Source organism: Argiope bruennichi, chromosome 3, assembly GCF_947563725.1.
Source record: "Argiope bruennichi chromosome 3, qqArgBrue1.1, whole genome shotgun sequence".
In the NCBI taxonomy this organism is placed as follows: domain Eukaryota; kingdom Metazoa; phylum Arthropoda; class Arachnida; order Araneae; family Araneidae; genus Argiope; species Argiope bruennichi.
Window position 1 is genome coordinate 116,021,528 of NC_079153.1, and position 15,219 is coordinate 116,036,746.

General features: G+C 27.8%; 1 protein-coding gene across 3 annotated transcripts in view; it reads left to right on the plus strand.

Moving 5' to 3' along the window:
- The first annotated feature begins 10,862 nt into the window (after positions 1-10,862).
- Positions 10,863-15,219, plus strand: part of LOC129964016 (neuron navigator 2-like) — a 654,345-nt gene continuing 649,988 nt past the window's right edge. For 2 of the 3 annotated variants that reach the window (XM_056078675.1, XM_056078677.1), the window contains exon 1: positions 10,864-11,193. In XM_056078675.1, coding sequence (XP_055934650.1) covers positions 11,107-11,193 — 87 coding nt within the window. In that variant the 5' untranslated portion in view covers positions 10,864-11,106. Of the gene's footprint in view, positions 11,194-15,219 lie in introns of all 3 variants that reach the window. The other variant, XM_056078676.1, reaches the window with a different exon arrangement.

The following is a 15,219-nucleotide window of genomic DNA, read 5'->3' on the forward strand; positions in this document are numbered from 1 at the left end:
TTAAAATATAAAGATTTTGATGTCTATTACAATTTGATGATCTAAAATGCTTTGCTAAAAGAAACACGAATATTACTATAAGTAAGAGATTTAATTGATATTAAAGACCACAATATTCTTGTAGAACTAATTTGCTACCAAAGACTGTTACTTTCAAATAAACGCAATTCTTTGAAATTATTTATAGGTAAATAAATTCATGATATACAAATTTCTCGGAAATATTAATTTTAAAATTAAATATTTTAAAAATATTTACATTATTTTTAATTTTTTTAAAATTATTTATTTATTAAACTATTTATATTTTTTTGTGTTAAACAAAGTTTATGCTAGACTTGATGTCAGATATTCATTTCATATGTGCAGCTAACTGTTGCTAAATTATATATTAACCGAAATGAAATCTAATTCAATACAGTCAGAAATAAACAAAAATCAATATGAGAAATCTTCGTAATCGGTATTAAAATCTTCGTAAATAAAATTTTAGAATATTATAAAATATTGGCAAATAATAAATACATAATGAAATAAATGACTCGAATTAATATAGTGTATCTTTGCAATTGAAAACTCCTATTTCTCCTATTTTCATGATACATATATTTTTTGTATTTTTATAAATTTATTATTTAAATGTAAAAAAATATTTATAGAAATTCTCAAAGTCATATCCAATTTTAATGTATATTCTGAATTTTCTAAAATATATTTTGATTACAAAAATTTTTTCCGGGAAAATCGAATGTTTAATTTAAATTCTTAACATTTATTATTAAGGTACTTAAACAAAGTAAAAAAGTCCTTAAGTATTTCTATTAATACGAACAACAATTGACCAATTAATTTTATATTATTAAAATTTTGGTCAAAAATTCGTGTAATTTATATTGCTTTTGATATATTATTATGTCTCTTTTTAACTTATAAAATCAAGATTAAGATTTTGTTTTTAGATCCACAGTATGAGAACATTTTGAATTCCACAAAATTTCGTTCGATATATTATGGTACTAATTGTATACAATGCTATGACATGAAGATATATTAACTATACTCACAGGGAAGTGCCTAAATTTTATTTTTCAATTTACCAGCGTGCAGGACGAGTTTCAATCCATCGGATCTAACATGAATATATTAAATAGCTGAATATTTTTCTCCTGGTTGGTTTTGCAACGTTTTGGTGTGAAGATATTTCCATTCCGCTAACAGGAAGTCGTCGATGTTCTTTGAAATCAAACGTTTTTTTTTTTTTCTTTTTTGCTATTGCAACGATGGCATTTCATTCAGATCTCTGTTGTTTATGCAGGTTGAAAATAGTTCCATTGTGGTTATGCTCTTAAAATAATTATGTAACTAAGTAACTACTTTCGTCAAATAAATATAGAAATTTGATGAAAATCGATGAGTGTGATCTCCTCGAAACTGTCCTTTATACGCTTCAATCACACAGAGTTATACTGCTTTATTCAGCATAATAATTTCATACCTTCAGCTAGATCCCGTGTATTTATTTCCAGCAGATGAGTGCTTCGTGCTTCGTATGATAGTGAAGAAAAATGAGTATGCATTTTGAATGCTTTTTATTTTCAAGCGATTACCACTAATATTTGGCATTTACTACAAATTTATTGATAATATAATGCACTAAATTTCGTTTATTTAAGTTTTTGAGTTTTTTTTTTATTTATTGTGGTTTTATTTATCGTGGTTCATTCACTAAAATGTACTGATCGGTAGACGACAAACTCCTTCACTGATTTTGTTGAAAATCTGAAAATAAAAGTTTATTTTAAGATGTATAATCTATACGCCAAATTTTTCTGTTCTCTATTTCTTTCCCCAGGTTATTATATTTCGTGGCTCTTAAACAGATTGTCTCCATGTGATAGTTCATTCACAAATTTGTTGTAAAGGCCTCATACAAAAAATTCATCAGTCTAAATGAAACCGTTTTTTAGTTGTTGCGTTTACAGAGAAACAGACTAATTCTAAAAAAGTGTTTTACAGATTCTGGAAGATCTGAAACATGGAGTTTTGGCAAAATATCGAATTTGGATTTCTTTTTTGACGATTAAAATATTTCTTTTTGTATGGTGGAGATTCTTTATTTTCTTTCAAATAAAGCATTTCCTTTTTAAAATGTTTGATGAATATTAATTTAATTAAAATACTTGAAAAATTACTTAGGGTTCTCTTTCTATAATATTGTTTGATGTATTTGAAAGATAACAATTATCTTTAAAAAAACTATCGATAAAAATTTTAAATTATCGTCATGTAAAAAAAAAACAAAATCTTTTCGTACCACCACTTTACCTTTATATAAAGAAGTCTAATTTTTATGATAAACGGGAAGAATGTTTTTAAAAAGTCTTTCTCAGTTTAAAGATATATTTTTCTTATTTTATTTCATCTGAAAGCAATTGCACAATTTCAAGGCACTGCGTATTTCTTGATTAAAAATTCTCTCTTGGCTTCTTTTGTAAAAAAACGATTTCCTTTACAGAATTTCGATTTAAAAAGCGGAACTCTTAACATATTATGAAAGTCTTTTTTTCGAGAAAAAAAGGAAAGAAATGTAATTGCAGAGTAAATGTACACTTATTTGGGCGAAATGGATGAAATGGGCCAGTTGTAAAAAAATAAAAACGAATATTTTGTACAAAGAGTTGTTGAATAAATTAGATGTTTTCAGTCCGGCCGTTGCAACTTGTTCGATTTTCGATTACTCTTAAGCGACTGAGTAGATATGAAATATTTAATACTTAGCGTAAGTATTTCTGGGATCGATTGAGTAACTCTTTCCGAAGATACACCAGAAATATCGGATCAGAATAACTCAGAAATAACTTTTTTTTTTCTTTTCATAATCGACTTCGTTCGTTTGGTTACAATCATTTTTCAGAATTCAGATGTTAATAATTCGTTAAAGTTCAAACAGGGAACGATGATCAATTATACATAATTCTATTTAAAAGAAGTCGCCTTTGGAAATCAGTTGTTTCTTTGAAGATATTAGTTATAATTAATACCAATTAAATTGTTTGGATACATTTTCATATCCGTGATTTCACCAAACCATTAGGAAAAGAAGCCGTGTTACTGTAATTGACTATATACACGAACTTGTCTAATGAAGACCAATCCGAAGACATCATGGCACTGCTTTAAGTGTAAATATGTGATTCATCTATCTCTTAAATTTTGCTTTAACTGTAACTTCGATTTTTTTTCATTCCTTTCATAAACTGCACAGATATTAAACAATATCTTTTTTCTCTAGCTTTCAACAAACAATGGAAAAAACAATGTCATTATATTGATACTATCCATTTGATGAAATAATCAAAACGGGTTGAATTTCAAAACAACAATCTTATCTGTGTTTAGAAATTAGGCAAAAGAAAAATTATTTCTAAAGAGTTTTCAAAATTCTAGAAAAATTTGAATGACTCGTAAATTGGTACAACAAAGAGATATTTTTTACTTTTTCTTAAATAGTATAAAATCAGGTTTGTGCAGTAATAATTTTAGGATTTATTGCGGGAAAACACCAACATTTTATTTACTTTTTTAATTTGCCAACATTCTATTTAAAATTTCAATAAACGTCGCTTTGATGTTTCCATTCTAACCATCTAAGCAAATATGTGCAAAATTTGGAGTTATAAGTCAAAAGGTCTAACCTATAGAGCGCCAAGCGCCAAGCACCAACACTTACACAGACATTCATTTTTATCAGTAGTAGTGATTGAATGCAACACTTTTTTTTCTTAATTCATCAAATTATACAATGATTTTTATACCTGAATGCGGTAATTTTTAAAAAACAATGAGATGGTAAAAAAATGCCAGAGCTAGCAAATTTAACTTAAATTTTCATGTACATATAATGGTAACTCTTAATCAGTTTAAAGTAATTAGCGTACAAGATATTTGAATAAGAGAAACTTTATTATATTATCCACCATAAAGCTAACAACCATAAGGCTGGAAAACAACATTGTAGAATGAATAAAAGAACTAAATGATTTGAAAAATTTTGTAATAATAATATGATTATTAAAATTTTTGAGTTATTTGCTTTTTAATTTGCATATTACAATAATTTAGTTTATTACTTTAGCTTTCTACTAAATTTTTTTTGACGGTTTGCACATTTAAAAAAAAATACCATTCTTACAATATTTCAAGAGCACTGTTTCTTTGCTAAGGTGAAAAGAAATCATTGAAAAATTAATTATGAACAACTGTAAAATAGAAATAAAAGAAAAGCCAGTTTTTGCAACAATAAGAAAACAAAATTAACAGAGAATCAGTTTATTTAGGTCTTAATTAACGACATTAGCAGCTTTTTGACAGGAACTTAATTATTTTGTGTGGTGTGTTATTGTTATTTATGATGAATGAGTAAGAATTATCTTATTTTTTTCTCTACTTATGAAAGCAAAGGTATGATTTCTAAACATAATAGCCTTTGCATGTATAATTTATGCATGAATTCTTTGCAAACATTTTATGATATTTTCTGTCATTTTCTTCTTCTGTAAATGTTAATTTTTGTATCCCGTAATCTAATACACGAGGGTGAATGAAAATAGCTAAAAAGAGGGTAATATTTGCCATATTGTGTGACGTCATTTAGAAAATCCATTACCTTTCACATTTTTCTAAATTTTGCGAAACGAAATAATACTATATTTTTTGTTAATGTATACACGTGTGTTTTCGGTCTTTACAAGTTTAAGAAAGTACTTTTAGACTTAGTCCATTATACATCTATATATGGACACAACTAGGAACATCATAAACTACTGGACAAACTTTTACATGTAGACCTTGTACGTAAATTACATTTTTTTTTATCAAACTGTAGACTGTAAACTCAAAATTATAAATATTAAAATACACGTAAATTTTTGAAAGTATGTTTGAATTCTCATTACAGCAAACAAAGAAAAAAAACATACTGCATTTTCGAAGGTTCTTTAGAAAATATATCATTGCCATTTTCATGAAATAAATATATCATGCACAATTTACCAACTCTTTGCACGTACGTTCCATGAACATTTTCTATATGTAATTCCTTTCCAGGAGAAAATGATTCAAAATCCTATATCCTTCAGATAAATTTTCTTTAGTGCACCAAAGTATAAAAAGTAAAAAAAAAGCAATTTTTATTATTTAAATTATTTTTACTCACATGTACTGAAGGTCACCTGAAAGGAAGAAACATCCTAAAACTTTTTCCCCATCCGCAATGCTTCTCAACATACAGTACTCGTCCTATCAATATATAGTTTAATTCTACATTAAAATAATAAAGATGCGCATGCATTATAAGTGCATAGAATTATTCTTTTTACTTTTTCGTATACACTGAGAAAATATTACAGTCGTCAAAAATTTAGTACTCTAAATTTTGATAGATGACTAAATTTCAGACCTCTCCGAGTTCAAAAAGCACATTTTTGAAATTATGTCTCTCTCTAATAATTCCATAATTCAAGAACTTATTCAGCTAAATGAATAAAATTTCATATATGAACCAAATTTGCAAATTTTTATAAAATGTTTAAAGAAATCTTTTCAGGGAATATCTATCGACCTGATTGTTTTAGTACAAGTGATCACAGTAATTGCAAAACATTGAAAGTAAAATAGATAAAATTTAGTACACAGGTGTAGCATTGAAAATGTAGATTTGTATCAAATTCCGAACTAATCAAGATCGATTACCTGTTCACCAGTATTTTTGCTCGCATGTAAGCGCAATTATTTAAAGCATAGAAACATAGGTAAGTGATATTTTGTTTATGGTTTTAGCATCAAAAATGTAGATTCTTTTCAAATTTTGAAGGCTTTTTGATAGATTTGAAAAATCATCAAAAAGTGGACAGCCATTCGGTATTTAAAAGCAATAACTCGAAACACAATGACTAGTATAGATGATATTTGTTATGTGATCTCATGCCTGCAATTGTAGTTTTATGTCAAATTTTAATTTCAAGCGGTGGGAGAAAAAGAATAATAAATACATATTCGATATATTGTTATATATTGATCATATGTAAACGAATAATCGCCAAAAAATCGCCAAAGATTGATATTCCGTAACTATTTTTTCGCCAATATCATGTAATTTATACACTATAGCTCTGGTTTTCTGTACGATACAACGAAATGCCCAACTCTCATACGTAACACTCTGGAACTAAAATTTTGAATATCGTAGCATTCATGGTCGATTCATTCATTTCCCAGATGCCTAATTTCGCGTGGAAGGTGCAGGACAACACCTTTAATAGAGTATGCAAGAAAGGTTTTTGGAGATCATTCGCTCTAGTTTTAAACTAGTAAGGTAAATTAACCAACTGACTCTCCGACCCGCCACGAAGGCACACGGATTTAAACTATAAGGCTCAATGACCGGACCGCTTGCTTATAGTTATTTGGAGATATTTTGTATTTGAAAGGAAATTAGAATTTTTGCCATTTTTAATGTTTTATAATATTTTAAAAATAAAAAAAATACTGTAGTTGATTTAATATTTTTAATATTTTAAATACTTTAAAAGAATAATAACAGATATAAGCACTTTTAAATTTGCATACCTTAATAACTAGCTATGAAGTGGAAATTATGTAGATTCCTATAGGAAGACTACCTGATTACATGATTATCTTTATAGTTTTCTTTCTACCCATCTGCAGTCATAAATTTTTTTTTACTGTCTATTTACTAATAACGATATATGAGTAAAGTACTTCTATGATTAAACACTTTAGTGTATTCCAATATCTTATTCCTACATTCATCCCCCACTTTTTAGTTATTTATATTTTTTTATTTATTTTTTAAAGTGTTCGTTCATCCCATCATATGTAATTCTAGTTTCAGCCTGTCAAATCTATAAGTAACACGAGTAAAACAGATCGAAAATACTTATACTGCTATAGTAAGATGTCTTGGAAGTGATTCCAAGAAATACATTTTAAGGATGATATGGGAGTGGTGGTCAAGTGAAAAAGTACTAATGAATTCCCGAAAAAAAAACTAGCTTAACTAGTTTGAAGTATGCAGTAAACCCACGCTTGAAATAAATTAGCATGGATGACACTAACTCTCAGACATTGAACTGAGGGATGAAGGTTGTTATGACAAACCATATTTCAAACACTTAAGATCAGATTCCTCTCATTAGCATAAAGCAGAAAATGTATTCATAAGGCCAATTCTATTAAAACTGGAGTTTTTTGGAGATAAGGAGATGTAAGCTGTGAAAATAATAAACGATAAGATGTTAGATAAAAGGTTTTCTTTTCAAACACTTTACAAATCAAAGCTTTTAATTTGTTCAGCAAGATTACTTTTTTATGGCTTTTTATTTAACTTGATTAATTTCATGTCTGCAAAGATGCAATTTCGTAATTGATTTTTCACTAACTTCCTCACGTCTTAGTGTTTTGAACTTTTGTTTACATGTGTATTCTCGATCACAATACCATATTTTAAAATACGCAGTGCTTAACTATCAATTAATTTATCAATTTAATTAATTTTTTATTCCATTAGACGAATGCCATTTCGTAATAATCTCATAAAAAATTACTTTATGGAGTCCATAATATCTAATTAATGAATTATGAATTAAGAATTCAAAAATAGTAAAAATGAAAAAACAAATCATTTTAAATATTATTTTTATTAAATTTTTTCCCATCCAGAGTAGAATGAACCTTGAAGATTCTAAGGAATAAAGGGTAATTAATGAAGCTTTAAGTATGCATTTTAATTAAAACGAGACTTTAAGAATTAAATTTAGTATTTATAATCAATATGCAAATTTATTATTAATTTAAAATTAATTTTAAAAATAGGAACGTCCAATTTGCAAATTTATGAAAGATTTACAATTAATTTTAAAAAGACGTAAGACTTGAATTGAACGGACAAAACAATGAAACAGTAATTCCTTAGATTTAATTTTTGTCAAAATTCATTGTGAAAAATAAATTTAAATGTAAATTATTGTAGTGTTTAGAGCTTTGTCCAATTTATGTATTTTTTTCATACCTAGTTGTGCATAATATGCAAAAGTTAAAAAGCAGTAAACCTCATTTTCGTATTAATTTTTTTCTCGTGTCTGTTCACTCAAGACATGAAAAATCTAATGTTTTCTTAATTTAATTTTTCAAATGTAACTTAGAAAGTCGCAGCTGATTATAAACAAAAATATGATTTAACTTTAGATATCCAGAAACTATATGATTTCTTAATAATTGCGTATATTGGTGTGACGCACATATTTGTTTGCATTCATATACATTCAAACGATTTCATTGACAAAAAAATATATGTTTAAAATTCATTAAAGAATTTATGTTTCATTATATTTGACAAGGTCATTTGTGGTGTTAATTTCTTAACATTAAAAAAATAACAATTGTTGAATATAATTTATTTTTTCAGGTATGGCCTAGAGGAGTAGGGCGGGGAAAACTTTGTCTTTTTCTTTGTTAAGAATCGAAAATTCGAATCATCGGTGAGATTTAAATTTAAAATGTGATTTTTTTTTCTTCTGTTCTTTCGATATTTGAACAGAACTTGAAACATTAATATTAGAAAGTATTTTAGATGGGAACCTCCAGCCGAAAAAAAAAAAAAAGATTGGAAAGCTGTCGCTATAGTTATTGAATAAACTACACCTAAATGTTAAATAATGAGTCTGAAGAATCATTTTCTAGCCGAGACTCTTCACAAGTTATTTTATTTTAGTTATTATATTAAATATTAAATATATACAAGTTATTATATTATTATTATTTACAAGTTATAAATTTTTCAATGTTCTCCCAACATCTAGGCTTCACTATTCAAAGATATTTACCAGTTATGATAACATTCGACATTTAATTAAAATCTTAATTATGTATTTTTTTTTTACAAAATTTTGTATTGTTGATTTATACAAAATTTGACTTTAACATTCTGAAAATTTCAAATATGAGAAAATATAAATTGATCAATTACATTATATCTGGATAACCTTCATTCCTTTGAATATATTTTGCTGATTTTTTAAGAAAATATAAATTAAATTTTAATGCTGTCTATACTAATAAAAACTGTCTACAAGTTACATGCATGATTCAAAAACATTCAGAATGTTTTGACGCCAAACTGTTGGAATTAAAGCTACTAGATTCGGTCCGTTGTTACTTCTTGGGAAAAAGACACATACTGAAAAAAGCATTTTGGATTTTTTTTATTATATTTATTATTAAAACTAAATTAAAATTATCATGGCTTACCTCAATAACTTTGCAATTTATTACCGCATATTGATAATTTATTTTTGTTTTAAAATAAAAAGAATAATAATAAACTTTTCAATGGTACAAATGTTTCTTTACAATTTTTAATAATATAAATTTTGTCAAAACAATTAAAGTATATTTTACAGCGATAGTTTTCAGATTTTTAGTAATTAGATTTAATTTCACTTGCATTGGGACGATATTAAATAAGCTTCATGTACTGCAGTTATAAAATTAAAAGTAAATTTAAAAAATAAAATAAGGACGAATCAAGCGGAAACTTTATCGTTCTATGATGTTTCAGGCAAAAAAGTACGAAACACCTAAAAAAAAAAACTTTTTAAAAAATATATCCTGACATCAGTCTCTCCACAACATTGCTATTTTTTTACTAAAACGCATCATCTAATTTCTAGCGAAGAAACATCAAATAGCTATAATTTAGTCGTATCTGGTCACATTTCTCTATCTGTGAGCGGCGAAAATTTACTTAACACCCCCTTCTAATTCCGAAAGAATTCCTGAAATCGGAATTCTGCCGATGTCCTTTGTGAACCCTCCTCCCACTAATGACTTCCGGCGACCGCTGCACCTTTGTCAATCAACCAAAATTCCGCCGCCAAAGGTACCGAGGTGCCGTGTCGCTGCGGCCTGCCTGGCAACCCTATCTGTTGCACGTGCGACCAGCCTGCCTCAGTCGCGTGCTAGCCAGAGGAGGAGAGAGAACGGCCTCCTCAGAGGCAGAGGAACTTGTTCCATCCCGACTTTTGTTGTGGGGTGAAAAGAAAAAAAAAGTAACCCCTGAGAAAAAGTCTTGTTGCGATCCTTGAGATCGGACCTCTGAGGATTTGTTTTTATTGCAAGAGCAGAGAAATCGTGGATTTATTTCTTTCTTTATGGATTAATGGTCAAGTTGGTTTGTTCGGTGGAACGATTGATTATTCTCGCTTGAACGCATTTTCCAGGTGATATCGTCGCCCAGGTGTGATTAGAGAACGTGCGTTGGAATTCTGGATTACGCGCATTGGATTTGTTGAGCTGCGCGAATAAATATTATTTATTTCTTCTACAGTCGGAAAATACTCCTAAAAGTTTTTGCTTATTTTGAAGATTTTTTTTAATTAAATATTGAATACGCAATTCCTATAATTGTTTTTAGAAATATTTTATTATTTTTTAAATTTAAAAAAAATTCACAAAATTTTTATTTTATTGGATCAAAATATCATATAAGCAATGATTCTATAGTGAATTTTTTTGAAAAAAAAATACTTTTCTTTCTCCTCAGAATTAAATATCTGGTTTTTAGCAGACGATTTTTTAAAGATTTGAATTTGCTATTTTCTTTTTCAAATAAATTTTTTGGAACAATTTAATCAACAGCATTATTTAAATTTAAAAAAAGGAATATTTAAAAATCAATTTTATTATAATTTATTTCTAAAATATGAATATTTCATATTTTTGAAAGATAAATTCTATAATGAAAATAATTTTACTAATAATTAAGCTGTGCTACATTTATGCAAAAAGAATAAATCTTTTGCTAGTGCCAGAGTAAGAACAACTCTTTTTGTGATGTTAAAACGTAAATAATCATTTCAAGAAACGTCGTTTTTATTGAGTGAACAGACAACTCAAAATGAATTAAGGATGTGACATCATGTGTTCATCCGTGGATATTTTATGTGGTGTTTTACGAATCGGATAAAAATAAAGTGGTGAATGAACGTCATTTGAATGATGGTCATGTAATATTTGATTCGAGGAAAAATGGCGTGTCTTCGCAGAGGCGGGAAAAATGATGGATCTACTGAAAGCTTGGCTTTCAACTCATCCAAGAGAAAATCGATCATACAGGTATTTATTAACAATTTGCGAATTTATCCACATTCTTTTCACATTTTAATATTATAGATGTATTACATTTTATTCAATTGAAATTTGCTGAAGAATAGAATTATCAAACTTGTTTGTAATGGGCACTAGCTATGATAGAACTTCAGAATATAAAAAAAATCAAAACTTTTATTTCCTTAAATTTCTTTCATAAAATTCTATAAATTTCTTATATGGTTTCAGTGTAATGATATAAAATTCGGTGCAAAAGTCTATTAATACTTAGATTGAAGTATTTTCGTATTTCTTATTACAGTTTTTTCTAAATCAGACTGAAAAAATATTGATTTTATTATTATATACTAGCCGCCTTTGGCGACCAGCCGGTTCGCCAATCTTAATGTTCGTTAAAATTTTAATAATTAAATATTTTATGCAATTCCTACTTTAATAGCTTCTTCATCAAATTATTTTAAAACTTTAAATTTTGATAGTCATATAATTCTCTCATAATATTATAAAGGCCTTCAGTCATAACGTAATATGTATCTCTCTAAATTTCTGTTAGCTCCCTTAGAATTTATGCTTTAAATTAAAGTGGAAAGAATTAATCTGCAATTAATATAATAATATTTTTTACTGAAACAAAGCCATTTTTTTAATAATATGATTACTGATAACAGAGTCACTGAGCGTTTAAACTTTATGGGCACTAAAAAATATCTTTCTTAATTTATGTAGTATCTCAAGAATTTGTCAACAAAATTTTCTCAGCTCATCATGAGCAGATCGATTAGATTGAAACAATATTTTATTTAAAAAAAAACTTTTTATGTGATTTTTTAAAATTTTTCGTGAGCTGGAGATAATAAGAATGCTATTCTTTATATATATATATATATATATATATATATATATATATATATATATATTATATATATATATATCTTTATGGATTTAATTTATTAACTGTAAATGTGTCTCGAAAGTATACCGAATTATGAAATCGATATCTACAACTTCTCATTGTAGATATCAAATGTACCAAATTTGGTAGCTGTATGTCAAATGACCTGGCCTGTAGAGCGCCAACACACACACACATTGAGCTTTATTATAAGTATAGATATGGAACTAAATTGGTCAATTTAATACAGCCTAGGGAGGTAAAATATTCAAATTTGCCAATGTGTAGTTGTAATAGCTAATAAGATCTTACATATTAATTTATTCAAAGTTATGCAATTTGTTAAACGAATCAAAGATAAATAATTTTTGGTTATTCTGGAATATTTTACTTAATTAACATTGAAAACAGGATTTTTTTTTTAATTTTGAAATTGAATGTAAGTTTCTAAGCAAGGAACTAAAAGTATTTATTACAAATAAAAAAGAAAACGAGGATATTACTTTCATTTTATGATAGTAATAATGATTATAAACAGTTCAAACTTCTTTCCAACTTTCCCCCCTTAAGCTTGCATTTTCAACTTTTATAGTTTTTGCTATTTTCTCACCATTAAGTAGTAATTCAGTTCGATAACAATTCTGTTTCTATAAAATCAATACAGAAACTACCGACATTAGTTACAGTTGAGTGAAGTCTCTTAACCGGTATGTAAGTAAATAACAATATAATGATAATCATTTCTGAAAACATCGGATTCGCAATGAAACTGTATTTGAATAAAGAATTTCATAACAATGTGATAAAAATTCTGTTTCCAATGTAAAAAGAAAAATATATGATAAGATATAAATATCAAGTGAACAGGAAAGAAATATATAGAGAACTATAAAAAAAAATCTGAATTTATAAATATGTAACATGTTTAAGAATAAATTATTTCTCATATTTTTATATTTTTTATTAGATAATTACTCCATAATGTGATCATAAATTTTTTTTTTAAACGCTAACTTTTTAAAAAATGAATTAATGTCTTTTGCAGAAATAGTTAACGTTTGGTTTCCAAATATTGGGGAAATGCTCAGTGCTCGTCTTACGAAATTACTCAGGCCGATTTCATCTTATTACAGAAAAATTATAATTTATGCAATATTAAATGACTGTTTTATCGTCATTTGGCCATAATAATGCAGATATTTCTTATTCATACGATTGTGTCGAATCCTTTGTATTTACTCGAATATATATGAAAATATACCGTTTTCAGCCAATGTAAAATCTTTTTATCGTGTATTAATCTTTTCCACGATTTTTTTTTGTATATAGCCTGTAAAATGTACTATTTATGCCTTTTCTTCATATTAACTTAATAATATATTCTAATTCTTTATATTTTGTGAACTAATCAGCAATGCAAGTATAATTAGAATGCACTTTAAGTATTTAGAAATACAGAAAATTTAATAAAAAGTAGAAAATTTAAAATAAAAGCGCTTAATGGAATTTTTATATATATGATATTGTATGAATTATAAAAGAAAACATTTCTTTACATTTTTAAGGGACTGTATCAAGAAATAGTCTTGATGTTTTGTTAATTCTTGTAATGATGATTACGAAAAAAAATTTATTTTTAACATTTTTGTGAGAATGATTAAAATGATTGGTTAAAAAAACCCATCCGAATGGTTGTCGAAAATGGTTTAACGAACAAAGAACTACAAACGTCTATCTCTGTTCTAAAAAGGCATCTTTTTAGAATTCTCTTGAAATTTTTTTGAATCATGAACTTCTGAGACTGGTAACTATAGAGTTTTTGAATAATATTATTGTTTATAACATAAAGAGGTCAGAAGACAAGATACCCTAATATAGTTCTTAAATAAATATTTATTTGTATATCCCAATATACCAACATTTCACTACGATGTACTCTTTTCGGCACCGCATTTTCCAAATCAACAAGAGCATGTCTCCTTCCAGACGATATCAAGTCGATTAAAACTCCTCCAGGTTAATTACGAATTAAAAATTAGCCTCGAGGGCCCTCAAATTGAACGGAACGAAATATGAATAGCAAAAATTCCACCATACCTCACAACCCCTCCGATCTCTTCCCCGATATCACTTTCTTCTCATACCCCCCCCCCCTTCTCTTCATCATTCCTGTTCGAAATGATCCCAATCAGTACCTGCTCGGCCCCCATCAAGTGTAACTCATTAAAACTGCATTACATACAACCTTGCCTTGGAGAGGCATCTATTATGGAGGCAGATTTGGGAAATGCCACAAGCGGGGAGTTGTAAAGTTGAGGACAGCGAGCATAAATCTCCCGCCAAGGAGCTTGTCTCTGGCAATCAAGTCGAGCCACCGTTTCGCATACATCATAATCAACGCCTTCTCCTCTTCCCAAGCAGCCTTCCCGCCACATCTCGGGTTCTCCCCTCAGATAAAAGCACAATAGAAACGAACATTAAGTATTTCTCGTATAGCACTGAATGGAAGAAGGCTCTACAAAGCTCTAGCATCTTGGAAGTACTGTAACGCCCTGCAGCAAGTACATCTGCAAGATTCTTCTATGTATATTCTGAAGAATGAATACTATCGAGGAAAATATTCTGATTTGAAAGCTTTCGAATTTTTCGAAGTAGATTTAGTTTAAATTTATTTTTGTTTGCCATAACACAATTTAACTTTAAATTGCGTTTTATGGTAAATCTGAAATTTTTAATTAGCACTTATTTTCCTTCTGAGCCATGATGATTTGGCAACAGATTCGCTACTTGGTTCTCGAATCAATTCAAACAAAGATCCTTTCTGTGATGGGCTTGGTGTATGTTATACTCTCAAATTACATATTTATTTTACTCCTTAATTAAATTATAATTCCTTTTTTAAACATTTATAGTTATTTTAATTCATATAAAGATGTAAAAAAACATTCGAGATATTTAAGCATATCCAAGTGAATTTTGGTTTTTAAATAAATTGTTATTCTAGCATGATCACGACGTTGAATGTCAAAAATTCTAAATTTGATGCCTCAGGAGTATTAATGCTCTTGATGCAAAAAGCTCCAAATTAACTAATGTTCCTGATTGCGTATTTGATTGATCAGAGAATTAATAAATTTGGA